The sequence below is a fragment of the Pteropus medius genome, unplaced genomic scaffold, assembly GCF_902729225.1.
Source record: "Pteropus medius unplaced genomic scaffold, Ma_sr-lr_union100, whole genome shotgun sequence".
Taxonomy (NCBI): Eukaryota; Metazoa; Chordata; class Mammalia; order Chiroptera; family Pteropodidae; genus Pteropus; species Pteropus medius.
Window position 1 is genome coordinate 1,148,676 of NW_024356333.1, and position 15,904 is coordinate 1,164,579.

The window sequence follows — 15,904 nt, forward strand, 5'->3', positions numbered from 1 at the left end:
ACGTGCCAAAGAATCGCGCCATCTTTGGATGGGAACGCGTTTTTTGCAAATCCTTTTCTAAATTAAAATTCTACGCCAATCGTTTCTCGGAAAAGTAATTTACTCCCGTAGTGTTCATCTCCAAAATGTGAATTCGTCAAGTTCTCTTGCTATATTTTTTTTAGGTTTTTCTAATACACGTACAATAGTGTGAACATTTAAGGTCTACTGCAATTTTATTCAATTCCACTACACTTTTTGTCCAATAGAATTAGAAAACAGCGTCAATATAAAATATACCTGCGAACGCTTTTAAAGCTTTAGGTCAGTGCTGCTTGCTTTTAAAAAATTACGACACGGGACACTTCCATAGGTGCATTATTTCTCCGACTAAACCGTTCTTTTCCAACCCTTCAATCTTATCGTGGCACATAAAGTTTCTTTACTGATCATTAAATCTAGGTTCACCAGTATTCTTTTAAATTTGTGTGTGTTATTTTTCTCTCCGAGGTTGGAAATGTAACATCGTAATCTCGGACTCATACTTGGCCTCTGCATTTTACTTATGCGTCGTTTGGCATCCAGCCGTTTAGCAGGCACGAGCTTGTCCTAACACCTGTGAGGAACTTGCGGGGCACCTGACCACTGTCTCAGAGAGCCACAGTCTAAAGGAGGGGCGGACCCATAACTTCAGAGCAAGGCGCACAGTGCCGCCAAAGTAAGCGACTCAGAGCACTGAGGGAATTGTCAGAACCGGAGCGATTGCTTCTGTCTCGAGGGCCTTGAGGAAGGAGTTATGAGCCTTTGAAGATGTACTGGTTTCCTGAGGCCACTGTCACCCATTACCACACACCGGGTGGCATAGAGCCACAGGGCCGTGTCCTCTCACAGTCCGCAGGGCGGGCTCCTTCTGGAGGCACCGCGGGAGAGTCTGAGTCTGTTCCAGGCCTCTCTCAGCTTCTGGTGGCTGCCCGCAGCTCTTGGTGTCCTTGGCCTGTGGCTGCATCTCTCTAATTTCTATCTGCATGTGGCCACCTTCTGTGGGTCTGTCCCTGCCGCCTCTTCTCTCTTTCACAAGGGCATTGGTCATTGAATGTAGGGCCCACCCGAATCCAGGATCTCATCTCAAGATCCTCACGTTAATTACGTCAGCAGACTTACTCCACATGAACTCCTTCTGACATTCCAGGTGGACGTATATTTTTTTCGGCGGGGACCCACTGTTCAAGCCACTGTGGAAAGGCAGGTGGGACTCCAGTAGGCCACAGTGAGGTGCGGAGGCATGTTCTAGAGGAAAGACGAGCACACCCAAAGCAGACACACGGACACAAAGAGCACATCCCCAAAGCTCCAAAACGTCCCTTGAGAAGTTTCGTTAACCTTCACAAACTAAACACGCATCATCTGCTTCCTACTTCCCAGTACCATTCCTTAGCAACTCCTGTGCACAGTAGTAACCTTGGCTTAGGGTCAGAAGGGTGGCGAGATTTAGCATCATTCCACAAAGCCGCCTTCCGTAGACCAGTTCGCTCACGTGCCAGCGTCATTGCCTGTAATCATGCTTCTGTCCAGCGATCTCTAAAATATAACAAAAGCAGGAGTGGAACGTTGTGATCATATCTTAACTGCTTACCTTTTGAAGAATGAGAGTTGGAACTTCCTGCTTTCTCAGGAATTTTAATACCGCATTCCAAATAACCTGTTATTGTTGCATGTTTTTTTCTTTTCGGTTTAACTGCAAATTACTCTAGTTTTCTATTTCAGTGCATTTTTTTCCTTCAAGCGCAACTCGGGACTTCATCATAATGTAAATAGTACACTGAAGCCACCAGTATTCAGTAAGCGGCACTAAATGTGGGGAAGCCATGATGTTTCATATTTTACTTCCTTTCCCTAACTTAAAATGGTAATACTTTTGTTATTGTATTACATCGATCATAACCTATTCTTATTGCAAACCAAAATAAATTTCGGTTTTATAATTTTACCTATTTAACGCTTTGCTTTTGCTTTGTTTGGTCAAGCTTTCTGCATTTTTTAAAAAGTGTGCGGATCCTCTTGAAGGTCCTTAACCCCAGGTTAATCATGAGAAAAACATCGGACATTCTAGTGGAGGGGCATCCAACATGGTGCCTCGGCGCCCGGCCCCGCTCACCGCCCCCCAGGCCATCAGAATGAGGTCTGAGGACCTGTCACAGCCACCAGGAGCCTCAGGAGTCACGGCCGAATGTAGCGTGCTGTCCCGGATAAAACCTGAGGAAATCTGAATAACGACTGGACTTTTGTTAATAATTTGTTCGTTATTATTTTATCGGTCCATTAATTGTCACCAGTGTACCATACCGGTGTAAGACAGTTAAAGGAACATGGTGTTCACTGTCGGGGGCGGGGGCGGTGTGCCAGGAAGGAACCCCAGGAACCAGGGCTCACACGGCCCTTGCTGCCTGTGGAAGGATACAGAGAAGGCCCAGCTTCCCACAGAGCCCCGGCTGAGGCAAGGGGGTCCGGGGGGACCTCGCAGAAGTCAGAGCCGGGCCAGCCTAAAAGAAGGTGCTTTCTGCCACAGTCAGGCCATCGGCAGAGGGTGGACGAGCACAGCCTCCGACCAGTCCTGACATAGTGTTGGCTTGTGACTGAAGGTATGGAATACGCGTCGTGAGTCCGCTGATAGATGACAGGCAGACAGCTGGCCTGGGCGGAAGAACCCCAAGTGGGTTCTGTAGAGGCTCCGCCCACAGGGAGGTGGAGCTTAACTCCTGGCCCTTTAAGTGTGGCGTGACTTCTTTGCAGAGACGCAGTGAGGAAGGAGTGGGGGAGTACCGTGGAGGGACCTGACAGCTGCTACCTGAGCCAGGTAATCCAGGTGATGAGTCATGTTGACAGCAGGTAGCCTTGATGTGGCAGGATGAGGTGGCATTTTACCTTATGGTCTTCCTCCCAAAACACAGAACCCCAGGATTGAGATCATGAGAAAAACGCGCAAATCCAAACTGTGGGCCAGTCCACAGAACACCTGCCCGGTTCTCCTCCAGGCATCAAGTTCATCAGAGACAAGGGTGGTCCGAGAAACTGACACAGCCTGGGGAAGCCTGAAAAGCGTGATGGCTGAACGTGCCCTCCCCTGGGGTCCTGGAGCAGAGAAAGGCCATCAGGGGAAGGCCCCGGAAGTCCCCGTAAAGTGCGAAGGTTAATAGGGACGCATCAGTGTCTGTGTGTCCTTTAGGTGTGACAGATTCGCCATCGTAACATCACATGTTAACTTCGGGAAAACCGGGCGTGCAGTGGACAAGGGACCGTTTCATCTTCACCACTTTTAAAGTCTAAAGCCATTTAAAATAAAATGTTTAGGTATTTTTAAAAATCAAGCTAGTACCCTAAAGAATAGGTTTAATACAAAATTTAGAGCTTAAAGAATTCTAAAAGTTTGACTGTTTCTCTTCATAATATTTTAAGATTTCATTTCAGATGTTCATACTGTGATGGTATCATCTATAACTTGTGCTCCTTTTATGAACAGTCTCGATTTAATTAACGAACAAAATACCTGTGAGGGCTCCTTCTGGGAGATGGAGTGTTCACGTTTTTATTCTAGTTTCCTTCATTTCATCCATTTGAACTTTAGGACCGTGGATTCGTTGGCGGCTTGTAACTTAAATGTCAGTTCGGCGAATGCTTGACCTCCGTCCTCTGCGCCCTCCGTGTCCGCACAAACCCCCGCTGAGGCGGCCGCGAGGGGACGAGGGGCCCGCGCGTTGGGCAGCGTGCTCACCGTCGTCCTTGGCGGCGGGAGGCAGCGACAGCAGAACTGGGTCAGAACTCGCCGTGCAGCTGTCGTCGGAGCTCTGTGTTTCAGTCGTCCCCGTGCAAGGCTCCCGTCTTCCAGGCGACGAACGCGTGGGGGGAATGGAAGACAGGAACTTAGCGTTCCGTCCGCTGTCTGACGGCCCCGCCCTTGTCCTCAGCACCGCTCGTGGTGGTGCCATGACAGCCGGTGTCTCTCCGTCGTTGTACCCCGAGGACCCCAGCCTCCAGCACAGCGGAAGCTGTCGGTGCCTCCCCTGCATTCAAGTGCTCTTGGGGGCATTCCTTGGCATCCGGGCTTGTGGGCTCAGGGCAAAAATGCCAGAGGGGATGGATGCCCCAGGGTGACCCCGAACCAGAGTGATCCTTAGGGTGAGACAGTCTGAGGTCCCCGCCGAGTCCTCAGAGGTCCCCAGCAGCCTCAGCCTGCAATGCACAAAGCTGTAAACTGCTGACCGACACACCCCGTTTTGACTTTTTCCGTACCCGTCTCACTTCCCTGGTCTCGGGGTCCGCTTTGGGAGACCCCACACTGAGACCACATGCAATAATCGCGGACCGAATTAGTTGATGTAGCAGACGACTAAGATCCTGGTCACTCAAGGAAATCATCATTCAAAAAGGAAAAGAATATTAGAGCTTCCAGATCACCAAGAACGAGGCACGGAGTGACGGCTGGCGAGGAACACGGGTGGGTGGTGTGGCGTTCACAGGCGCTGGTCACCGCGGACCCCTTCCCCACCCTCCTGACTCGGGGCTGGTTTCCGCCTGTGTGACCGTCTGCGGCCCGGCGCTTCCGTCGCATGGCGGGTAGCCAGGCACCCTTATCCTCTGCCAGCTCGTGAACTCGGGGGGGCAGGGCCCACGTCTGTCGTGTTCACCCTTGTGTCCCAGCACCGGGGTCCGTGCCTGGCAGGCAGCAGCACTGCGCAGGTATGTGCTGGACACGGGCTGTCACGCGCCGTCGAAGCAGCAGCTTTCACGAGGAGAAGCGCCAGAGCCTCGGACGGACTTACATCCCGCCGTGGTCCCTCCCTAGCTGTGCCCATCACTTGGCGGCGCCCAGCCTCCGCCCGCCGGAGAGAGGAGGGGGGCACACCCCTCAGGACCGGCACGTAAATTAAACACGGTGACCTCTGGTGACTGGTGTCACGATACAGAAACGCTTGGTCTGCAGTGAGCACGCGGACGTTCCCTTTTGTGGACAAGATGACGTTTGAGGTTGGGTTGAAATTGGACGAGGAGGAGTAGAGAAGGATGTTTAAATTAACGCGGAACGAGCACCTTCAAGAAGGGGAGATTAAAGACAGCGAGGAACTTAGCAGGGAGCCGTCTGCCAGGACGCGAGAACAGGTCACAGAGAAGCCAGGGCACGGGGTTTGCGAATGCCCCACCGCGTCAGAGGGTCCGACCGTATTCCACGAGCGGGAGTGGGGACCCTTGAGAGGGGAGCTGTCCAGGGGGTGCCTGGAACGAGGAATTAGGAACTCCAGTGCCTGAGGGGACCTCAGAATTGCGACGAGAGAGGTGGGAGAGGTTCACGTAGTCTCTCTCGAGGGTGGCAAACCGGTGACGCAGGGGCAGTGAGGGGGTCCTCCCCGCAGGCCGGGGACTCTGTGTCCTGCCGTTTGACACTCACTTTGCTGAGTTCTTTGTACAATGATTTTTTTTTCTTCTCCGATATTTCCCAGGCCATCTAAATCTTCCCAAAACGTACAGATCGGTGTAGGCTAAGTGGACGCGTCCGAAGTCCCTTGGAAGTGTAGACTTGGAACTGAGCCATGGGGACAGGTCAGGAGTTGGGTCACTGCCGGCCGGGGCAGTAGGGCAGTCGCCCCCCCGCGCTAAGCACAGCCCTGGAGTTGAGGCATCGGGTTTGAATTTCTGCTTCCCTGACTTCTTGGTCACGTCCTTGAGCTGAGGTCACGTCCTCATGAGGGAGGAGAGGTACAAACAGCATCACAGGCCGAGGAAACAGCGGTCGGTCGAGGGCCCCAAGGAGGAAGAGAAACAGGGGCAGTTGGGGAGAAAGGCAGAGGCCGCTGGTGGAACCTGGGGCGGACCTTGGGGAGTGGGAGTGGGACAAAGGGGGGGAGGGGAGCAGGGTCTCAATGTCAGACGGCTTGTCTCACTGAGTCTTCAGCAGAGGGGTGACATGATTAGATTCACCCCTGGCAAAACCAGTCTGGACGCGGAGCGGGCAGGTGCCGAGATCAGTACTGGAAGCAGAGACCACCCAGGGCATTAGGGTATTTCTCAGACCCAGAGCGGTGGCCATGGAGGCGGAGAAATGGGTGGATCGGGGACACTTGGGGTGTAAACCCAACACCGCACCCTAATGTGTTTGGGGTGAAGGACTCGGTGTGACAAGGACGATGCCTGGATCTCTGCACCACCGGTCAGACAGCGGTGCACGCAGTTCATTGACACGCGTGCTCTGAACCCCACAGCACAGGGTCGCTCCCCGTCAGCTGTCAGTCAGCTTTTACAGAGACGCAAATAACGAGACGCGTTTGTCCACGTGGCTGCCGTTTGCAGTGCGCTTCGTCCCCTCGTGCGGGTCCGTATTTCCATGTTAAAGTTACGCAAAGGGTACCTTTCTGTAAAAAAAACGTTTGATTTCCAGTTGTTCGTTGCTGGTACACAGAAATACGGTAGCGTGCTTTTTTGTTTTTATTAACTCTGCCTTCTGTGACCTTGCTAAACTCATTATTTTTTTCAGGTCTGGGAACTTTTTTTGTAGATTCTTTGGTATCTTCTATATAGAAAAATCCTATGGTCCGCAGGTAGAGACAGCCTTGCTCCAGCGAGGGCCTCCAGCACGGCCCTGGGTGGAGTCGGCTGGAGTGAACGTCTGGTCTTCCCTCGCGCAGGAAAAGCGTTTCGTATTTCCCATGACGTCTGTTAGCGGTCGGTTTTCATACACACTCTGCCCCCAGCTGAGGGAGTTCTTTATTCCTACTAATGTCAGCCTTTTCCCTTCCCTTCTCAGCAGAAGACTCAGAAAGTGGCGTTTACATGCGATTCATGAGGTCACACAAGTGTTACGACATCGTCCCAACCAGTTCAAAGCTTGTCGTCTTTGATACTACCTTACAAGTAAGTGCGCCCAGGGTTGGTGAGTTTTTGGTGTGTCCCTCGGATGGCCGCTTTCTGGGGTGATTTCACTGAGCCCTGAGACGTGCCGGCACGGGGCCGAGGTCCCGTCTGACTGCGCGGTCTTCACCGCAGCCTTGTGAGGGACAGGCTGTCACTGTCCTCTTTCTACAGATAAGGGAATTCAAGTTCTAAGGAACTTTAGTCACAAAGCTTGATCCGCGGTTTCTCGTATTTGGGATTTTAATCCGCAGCGTGGTTAAGTGACGGGATCTGGAATTAGAACACAGGTGCCCGATGTGCGTTAGAGCTTCAGCTGTAACCGTTAAGCTGTACGGCCGCCCTCAGTATATCCTGATGCTTTGTCGTCTTGTTTAGTAGAATATATAAGTAAGTTTGAAATAGTATTGGTTAAGAGAAAACAATTACTAAGGTGGGTAATCCCGAGAGAACTTTATTGATCTTTTAGCGGAAATTTGAACCTGATCTTTTTGGTGTTAAAACTGCTTATGACGGCTCATTTCACGTCATGTGAAAAGTCCTGAGTAATGCATGCAGCGTAACGATCAGCTGACATCCAGCGTCATCAAGTGCGTGTGTGCACGCGTGCACGCGTGCACGCATGCCGCGTCTGCAGGAGCCTCGTCCTGGGCTGCAGGCTCTCTGCACTCCGCCCCCGTCCCGTTCACAGCGGTGGCGATGGCTGTGGCGAGTCAGGTAACACCCGTTCAGGACGGACGCTCAGGTCGCCTGGTCCCTTGGCAGCTCCTCGTCGGCTGTTCCATTCGTACCAAGGCCCAGGAAGAAGCAGGAACTGTTTCTCAGAAGGAAAATAACTCAGCAGGCGGAGGCGTGGCTCTTGGCTGTCCCCTCCGCCCCAACCCCTAGACGTGTGCCCTCTGACGCTCCCGTTGGTGCTCACCGGGGCTCCGTGCAGCCCGCTCACTGTGACTGCTGGTCCTCGGCCTTGCAGGGCGGGGCCCCCACCTGCTGCAGAGAATCGCCCAGCTCTGGTCCCCTCGGAACGGCGTTTCTGGGTCATTCAGTAAATGTGTCACAGCGGCCACTCGGGTGCACGCGGCTGCCAGGAGACCACCCAGGTGTCGTGTGGCCGGCAGGGAGTGTGCAGAGTGACCCCTCGAATTTCTCTAGGAGGGGTGTCTAACGCTCGCCCAGTGCTCCCCGCACCCTGAAACCCCACGCGCTGGTTGACGTATGTCTCACAAGGCATCGGAGGCATCGCTGCTTCCTGCCCGCCAACTCCAGTAACCAGTGTCATCAGCGTGGCGGCCAGCGGCCCGTCAGGTTGTCAGCATCTGCGGACGCCATTAGGGCAGAGAGCGAGAGGGTGACCGTGCGCTGTGCCCGCTCCAGGCAGATGGCTCCAGGGCCGCGGGACCCATGGGGAGAGAGCGGGGGTCCGGGCACGAGCAGCAGGCAGGTCCCCCGAGATACGCCAAATGAGCTGGCACGCCACACGGCACGTGCACATTCTGGTCCAAAGCGTCAGAGTCCCCTTCCTTGGTCCCATGTCATTAGAAGCTGTGCCCACACTGATTTCCCAGTTTCTGCAGGTATGAAATAGCACAACCTTATCATGCTTTCTGAGTAAGCCGTCCCTCTCTGGAGCGTGCTGGACTGTGTCCCTGTCACAGGTCTGGTGGCAGCAGGGGAGGCCGTGGGTGTCTGGAGAATGAGTCATCGCGTGCGAGGCATCTGCCCAGGAAGGCTTGTCTCTGGGCTCCCGAGCCAGCAAAAGCGGTTCTGCCACCGCAGAGCCGGCCGTTTCCACTGCCCAGGGGGCCCAGCGTGGCCCCAGGACCCAGGAAGCTGGGCTCCAAGTCCATCCAGCGTCCCCGGCCGCGTTCCAAGGTCACGCGCCTTCCAGTTAGTGCCCGAGACGTGAGGCTGAATTCGGTGGCGGCAAAGTGTAGAAAATATATACCAAAAAGCATTTAATCCAAAGTAAGCTCAGAAGAAGGTGCGGCCCGGAGGGGCTGCCCGGGTGGCCCTCGTCGGGGATGGGTAAGACCCCCGGGGGGAGCGAGGAGGAGAGGCCCGCGCTCCAGAGTCACACCGCAGGCGCCGGAGACGCCCAGCAACTGCCTCATTTGTCGTCACTGAGGGAAATGATCTTCAGCATGGACCACGAGCAGCGAACGGCGCCGAGAGGGAGTTGGAGCTCGGCGTGCGGATTTCCGAGGACGCCCGTCGGCACGGTCCGTTTGTGTGTTAGAGCTTCAGCTGTAACCGGTCCCAGTGTCTCAGGGTGGGTCGCCAGCCCCTCTCTCATCGTGGCGGAGGGAGTTCGGAGGAAGGTCTGCTGCCAGAGGCTAGAGGCGAACAGGAGGAAAAGATCGATTTCTCAGAAAACGGTGGGTGGGAACGTGGCGGCAGTCCTGTGTGAGACCACCTGCCTGCCCGGCGCTCGGAACTGTCACGGTGTGAATGAATCATTAACAAAAAATAGAAGAAGTCGTCTTCTCTAGGAGCCTATCACGAATTGACCAAAAAACAAACAAACAAACAAACAAACAAACAAAAAATGCACCTTTCTGGACTCTTCCATACATGTGATACAATGTCACGACAGGCACACCTGGTTCCGGCTGGATCGTTGACAGAGCCTCGTGTGACGTCCTGATGAGTGAGATGCAGAGTCTGGCAGCCCAGCGAGTGAGTGACTGGCTCACTGTGACCTCACAAGAATGTCGATTGAATTTCAGCCAGCCCGGATCAAGGTTCCTAGTTGAATTGGGTGCCTCTCGTGGGCCGTTTTTAAATCTTCTCACGCTGCCCGCTCCTCCAGCCAGCACGTGCGTCAGGCCAGGCATCTCGTCCGGCACTGAGCACGCAGGCTCCCTTCACCGATGGTGGACGGAAGCGGCTGGGTAAACACTCCCCCGTGCCCTCAGGGTGGACAGTCCCGAGGAGATCCCCGTGGAATCCAGCGTCAGTCCCCCGGTACTTGTGGCCAGCTCCGTCCCCCGTCCACGTCCTGGTTCGCCGGCCAGCCTGTTTCCCGTCTTCCGTCCTCCACCCCCGCTCCTGGGATCGTGTTCCCGGTGAACTGCCTGCGATCCAGGCTCCGCCTTCTGGGGACCTGAGCTAAGAAACAGCGTTGGACACCACGGATTCTTCTCCGTAGATGACTTGAAACCAGGCGAGGTGACTAGTAATAATGGACACTCAGAGATGTTCCTCAACAAGCTAACGCATCCGTGGGGCCCATGAGTAAGTAGATGAGTGACAGCATGTCAGTATTCTGGAAAAGAGGACGGGGGGCAGAGCACTCTGGGAAGGCGAGGGTGGACACAGCATGGCCGGATGCTCCGTTTGTAGCCGCTGTAAATCTGGAATTGTAGAATTCCAGAATGAAAGTCATTTTTATTTAGAATTTTAAAGACACCGTTTCACATCTTTAGCTGCCAGTGTTGATGAAGAAGAAGCCATTATGTCTCTTTTTTAATCTCCACGTCTTTTATATGTGATTCCCCCTGCCCCCTGCGAAGCTTTTGGGTTTTTTTTCTCTTTCTACCTGGTGCTCCAGGATTGGACGCCCACCTGCCTTGCGGTCTCCCTCGTTCTGTGCTGGGCGCGCGGCGTGCGTGCCTTTGGGACCTGACGTGCGCGTCGCTCAGGTCACCTGTGCTGCTCCCGCGGTTCCCTCGGCCATTTCCTTCCTGGAGTTGCCTTCCTTCCGGAACTTCAGTTAGCAGACCGGGGCCCCCTGAACTGACCCCTGACATGCTCGTGCCATCTCTTCCCCTCGTTGCTTCGCGTTCTGCTTCTCAGGAGATCCCTTCTTTTCCTAGCCCAGCGGGTGGAACGGATGCAAAACCCAACCTCCGCCACCTCAGCCTTCGCGGTTTGTCCCGCGGCCGCCCACTCGTAGCTAAGCGTGAGCACCAGCCGTTTGCGCGGACACGCTGTGTTCACTGGCGGGCTCCTCGCCTGGTGCCTCCCACTGGAGACTGGCAGGCCAGCCATCTTTTCGCTGGAAGCCCCCAAGTGATCATAGCTGAATTTTATTTCTGGAGCCGTTTCTCTAGAAAATAAGTCTTCGATCCTGTTTGTTTTTAGACCTTGTGCCTTCCCCTGCCAGCACAGCCAGAGAATCCAGTCGTGGGGCTACTGTGTCCAGGGATAGATGGGGCTGCATCTCCCGACACATGACTGTCCCCAGCTGCCCCCAGCCCCAACACACACACACACACACACACACACACCGCGGCTCTTCCTCCTCGTTACTAAACCTCCCTCCATCTGCTTCTTGCCTGGATCTCCTAGTGCAACCTGTTTCCAGCTTAAGCTCCCTGCAGTTTGGGGATAACTTTATCAGAAATGTTCTTACTCTGCCATTTCTAAACCTAAGGAGTCACAAGGGAAACTCCTGAAGTAACAGGAGGGAGATAAATTAGGTACCGTGGGGGTACAGGAGGGGGGTCTCAGGTATGGGGTGTTGTGACAGGTTTTGTCGTAGAGTTAAAGATGAACTAGGTTTTAATAGGTAGAGTTGAAGGTCGGTCCGTTCGAACAAGAAGGAACATTGCGACATAGAGGCAAACGATTGGAAGACAAGCTCGGGGACCGAGGAGTCCGGAAGCTGTGGGGCGAGGCCGGGGCTGGACCGCAGGGGAGTCGGGGGCCCCTTCCCGAGAAGCTGGCCCCCAGGGGAGGGCGCTCACAGGCAGGAAGGAGGGATGCCGTCAGGTCGTGAAGTCCATCTGACAAACTCTGATGCAAAAATTCGGGAGGAAACCAAATCGGACAGCTTTAAAGAGCTTTTTACTTCTCAGCAACATTAATTTTAAAAGCCCAGTGATCCACTTAATTACTGACAATCGGGATAGAACTACGTAGAGAGCAGTGAAGCCGCAGGGGCCAGGTCCCATTTTCCTGGAGCGCAGATGCTTGCTATTTTTAAACTCATTTCTGTATTAAAAATTTCTGTGTTATCTAATTATCACACTTGGTTGTTTGAAAACCCTATGAAAAAGTAACTTTTAAAGTGGTAACAGTTTGAGCAAATTGCATGTCAGTTGACAATTTTTCAGCGCGACTCGCGACCCCGGAGAGCATTTTCCTGCAGGCGAGAGCCATTGCGCCAGCCCTCTCTTTGGCCTGCTTCTGGTAATTGGTGACACCCTGTGCCTTCCATAGTTGTGAAGGATTTCCTAATTATAGTTTCACATTGCTCCTCAAACAACTCCATGCACGTGTGTGGGAAGCCAAAGAAGGCTGCGTCATCCCAAAGAAGGGACAGCCACGGCCCAAAGCAGCGGCCGCCGCCGAGCTGGGCACGGGAGGCGGCGTGGGGAACCAAAGCATTTCGTCTCCTCGGCTCTGAGCGCCGACAGCCACGCCGGCTGTCCTCACACACAAGCCCAGGGGGTCCCCGCGGTCACCTGAGAGTCCCATGTCCGAGCTCGGCATGTCGGGGCCGAAGACGGAGTTAGAACCTGGGCCGAGGAGAAGCTGGCCAGTCGGCGGGCTGCGTATCGCTTCACTCGGGGCCCTCTGCCCGGTGTCTGCTTGTTTTACCGTCTCGCCCAAGTGCGGGCAGTTTCGCCTTAAGGTCTCACTGTTCCCTTTGCCGTGGGACGGCTGCTCCATGGGTTTTGCTCCCCCCGCCCCCAGCTCCCCACCACCCGCCGTCGGCCCGTTTGGCGTCAGCACTGTGTCTCTGCTCAGAAATGACTGCAGTCAGCACGCTGGTCAGTTTCTAATGTCCACGTGATGGCCCGTCGTGTGTCTGCTATTTCTGAAAGAACGGTCATTACATTTGAATGTTAAAGTCGACCCCCGGCTTGCACTGGTGTCCGCGTCCGCCCGATGGTTGCTCCTCTCAAAGTTACTGCTGACCGATTTTCCCCGCTATCCGATTTTCTCTCGGCCTTCGATTTTGAGCGTCTTGTCTGTGATGTGCTTACGTGTGTCTTTCTTTGTGTTTACCCTGCCTGGGATTTGATTCTTCTTGATAGATTCCGGTTTTCTGCTGCAGTTCGCCTATTCGAAAACGATGTGCAGAAAGTCCTCAGAAAAAGCCCACAGTGACTGTGGAGCTCGATTTACATCCTTTGTTTTTCTCAAGAACTGTAGCTTCTTGAGCGTGGCCTGCGCCCTGCAGTCGAGCGCTGTCAGATCGCCACTGGTCTGTTTCATCCAGCTCGTTCCGTAGTTTTCATCATGGCCCAACTCAGAACTCTCCGGAATGGCTTTTCAACAGGTTCGGTCTCTTAGAGTTTCGTGAGTGGTCCTGACGAATATTCCGTTTCAGTACCGGTTTTCGCTGCTAAAAGATGCCCCTACCCCCTCCCTACTCCAGCCCGTTTAGAAAAACAAGCTAAGCAGGTATGTCATGTGTTTTAACATCTGTTGATTTGCGACTTCTCTCCCCCATGCTTTTATGACATTTTCTAGGACCACAGGCAAGGACTCCCAGAATAGCATCCAGGTAGCCCACTCAAACTGTCACACCGTCCCTAGATGCCATCTCGTTCCCCAAACAGTATGGATATGTTTGCAGCTGGGGTTCAAAAAAATATTTCATCGGCCGACGGGGCCATTGAGTTACCTACCGTTTCCCTCCCGTGTCGTCGGATCGATTCCGCTCACCTCCTCTCCCAGTTCTGTGCTAGCTCGTTCGGCTGGGAGACGCTGCCCACGGTGCTCAGGACAGCGCTGGGCTGCGGTCAGGTCGTGCAGGAAACTGAGACCCACCGGGCACCTGCGTAAGTCACTCTGCATAAAGACAGAGTTGGCCACATGAAAGGCATAAAAACGCGCAGGAAGTTATGAACGCTAGTCTGATTCGCAGCTCCAGTTCCTGTAATTTTCTCATTTCGTTATTAAGTTAATGGGTTTTGGAACATACTGCGTGACAAAAGAATCATTTTCTTTAGTTAAAAACTATAAAAAAAAAAATTTAAATAAATACGCTTTTACTGTCTCGGCTCCTTAATTTAGAAGTTTAGATTTTTTGCTGATTTCTTTTTGACCTTTTCCATTTAAATATGTATTCTATGCGATTGTAATAGATAATTTTATAGTTTGTATTTTTCACTGCCATAAACGATTTTTTTCCCTCACACACAGTCTTCATAATTATAGTTCGCTACTTTTTTCTCATTTGTTATGCCAATGTTTAATGAGTTGTCTTTTGTTGGGGCAGATATTTTTCCTGTTTTCAGTATTAGAAATAATGCCCCATTGAACATCTTTAATTCAGGAATCCTATTCCTAAAATTTCAGTATGAGTAAATAATTCAACAGTATGAATATTTTAGTGATTCTCGATAGAAGCCGTGGCTCACGAAACGTTCTTACATCTTATGGTGCCCCCCGTGGTTATACAGCAGCACTCATTGGGTGCTATCACGGAAAAGTACTGGCTGATTTAGCAGCTACACGGGGTACTTTAAATTTGCCTTGATTTTCCTTTCTGTGGTTATTAATAAAACTGAACCATTTTCCCTATGTTTATTGCTCTGTATCTAGAGGATCATTTGAAGGACTGGGCTTTTGGCTTTTAATAAATCCTCGCCTCTGACGCCTCCTTTACCTGTCACGGCCCCCGGAGCGTGTTTGCCGTGAGGATTCAGTGAGAGAGCACACGTGAGTGTGCTCCGAACAGGCCCACGGGGAATCCCTGTCTCTCGAAGACATAAAAGGACACGCAGATAGCGTCTGTCACACGTTTCCTTTCTCAGCCTCAGGGACATGAGAAAGTATGCTTTGTTTTGTGAGCGGACGGATGAAAAAGAAATTTCCATTTCAAGTCATTTGCTATAACTTCAAGTGTTTTCAAGTGAACTAATAATAACCACGTAAGAGAAATTAAACTCTGAAGTGTAATTCTTTTATATGGTTTTAATAACTATATAACGTCTCCTTGTGTACAAGCGTTTAGATACAGGAAAACATTTTTTGAAATTGTTTTGTTTCGGTTTCAAAAAATAATCTCCAATCCCTGTGTAATACAAAAGCGTTTTTGCTAATGTTAATAGAGTTATTTTAGTTTACCAAACTTGGAAAACTCAGTGTTGAGGATATCTGATAAGATGTGGCTGAGTGTTTTATCGAAGGCGTCTTTCTCCCTGACGTGTGGTCTTTAAAAGTACGTGTCGTGTCTCTCACCCACCTTCACGCAGGTTAAGAAGGCCTTCTTCGCCTTAGTAGCCAACGGAGTCCGGGCAGCGCCTCTCTGGGAGAGCAAAAAGCAAAGCTTTGTAGGTAAGCGGGGTGCCCGGAGGGAGTCTGAAACGGGGAACCTTGGAAGCAGGAAACCTAAGGCATTTTAACAGATGCTGGTTGGAATTCAGCTTAGTAAACCTGTTTCCAAATCAAAAGACCTTTCTGGCTTTTGCCTCCGAGTGAGGTAGGGCTGCTAGTAAATTCAAAAACACATACTCTATTGAGTTTCTTTTTTACACGTATTTGAGTTTCTTTTAATTCAGCACCTTGTCAGTTCTGGGCCAGTTCTGTGCCCAGGGAGAGAGGGGGAGGCTGTGGTCAGACACCGATCGGTCGGCCGCCTTTGCTCACGTTTGCACACCTGCGGTCCATCCCTGCTCCCCCGTCGGATGAACAGCTTTTGACGGGGCAACCAAATGGCATTAACGTGATTGATACCTTTGCTGAATCATTGTTATACTGTCAGGAACATCGTGTAACGTACGATACCCAAACTCCATAGTTTCTCATCTTCTAAATCGCAGCAGGCAGTGGCTGTCGGCTCTCTGGCTGTGCATCACATTACTGTGAAATTACCAGTGAGCGTCTGCCTCCCCCTCGGTCACAGTTCCCTCTGGGGAAAGGGCCACATTTTCTTCATCGTTGTGGTCCTGGCACCTGGCACACAGACAGCACTTAATACCGTGACTGGCAAAACCATCGTTTTTAGCATGCTTCTCAGGAAATGACCCACGTGTCCCCAGAAGTGTCACGTTTCTAGAGTTTCTGGAATATTCTATATTTTACAGTATTTGAAATTATAGGTAGCTGCAAGTCTTTCGTGATATTTTAT

At 52.2% G+C, this 15,904-nt stretch overlaps 1 protein-coding gene across 8 annotated transcripts in view; it reads left to right on the plus strand.

Moving 5' to 3' along the window:
- The window catches only part of PRKAG2 (protein kinase AMP-activated non-catalytic subunit gamma 2), a 188,918-nt gene that overhangs the window by 154,438 nt on the left and 18,576 nt on the right, over nucleotides 1–15,904 (plus strand). For 5 of the 8 annotated variants that reach the window (XR_005652449.1, XM_039861245.1, XM_039861247.1 and 2 more), the window contains 2 exons: nucleotides 6,773–6,879; nucleotides 15,030–15,111. Coding sequence is in view for 7 of the 8 variants with exons in the window: in XM_039861245.1 (XP_039717179.1) it covers nucleotides 6,773–6,879; nucleotides 15,030–15,111 (189 nt within the window). In the remaining variant the exon portion in view is untranslated. The remainder of the gene's footprint in view (nucleotides 1–6,772; nucleotides 6,880–15,029; nucleotides 15,112–15,904) is intronic. The other 3 variants (XM_039861246.1, XM_039861251.1, XM_039861252.1) reach the window with 1 other exon arrangement.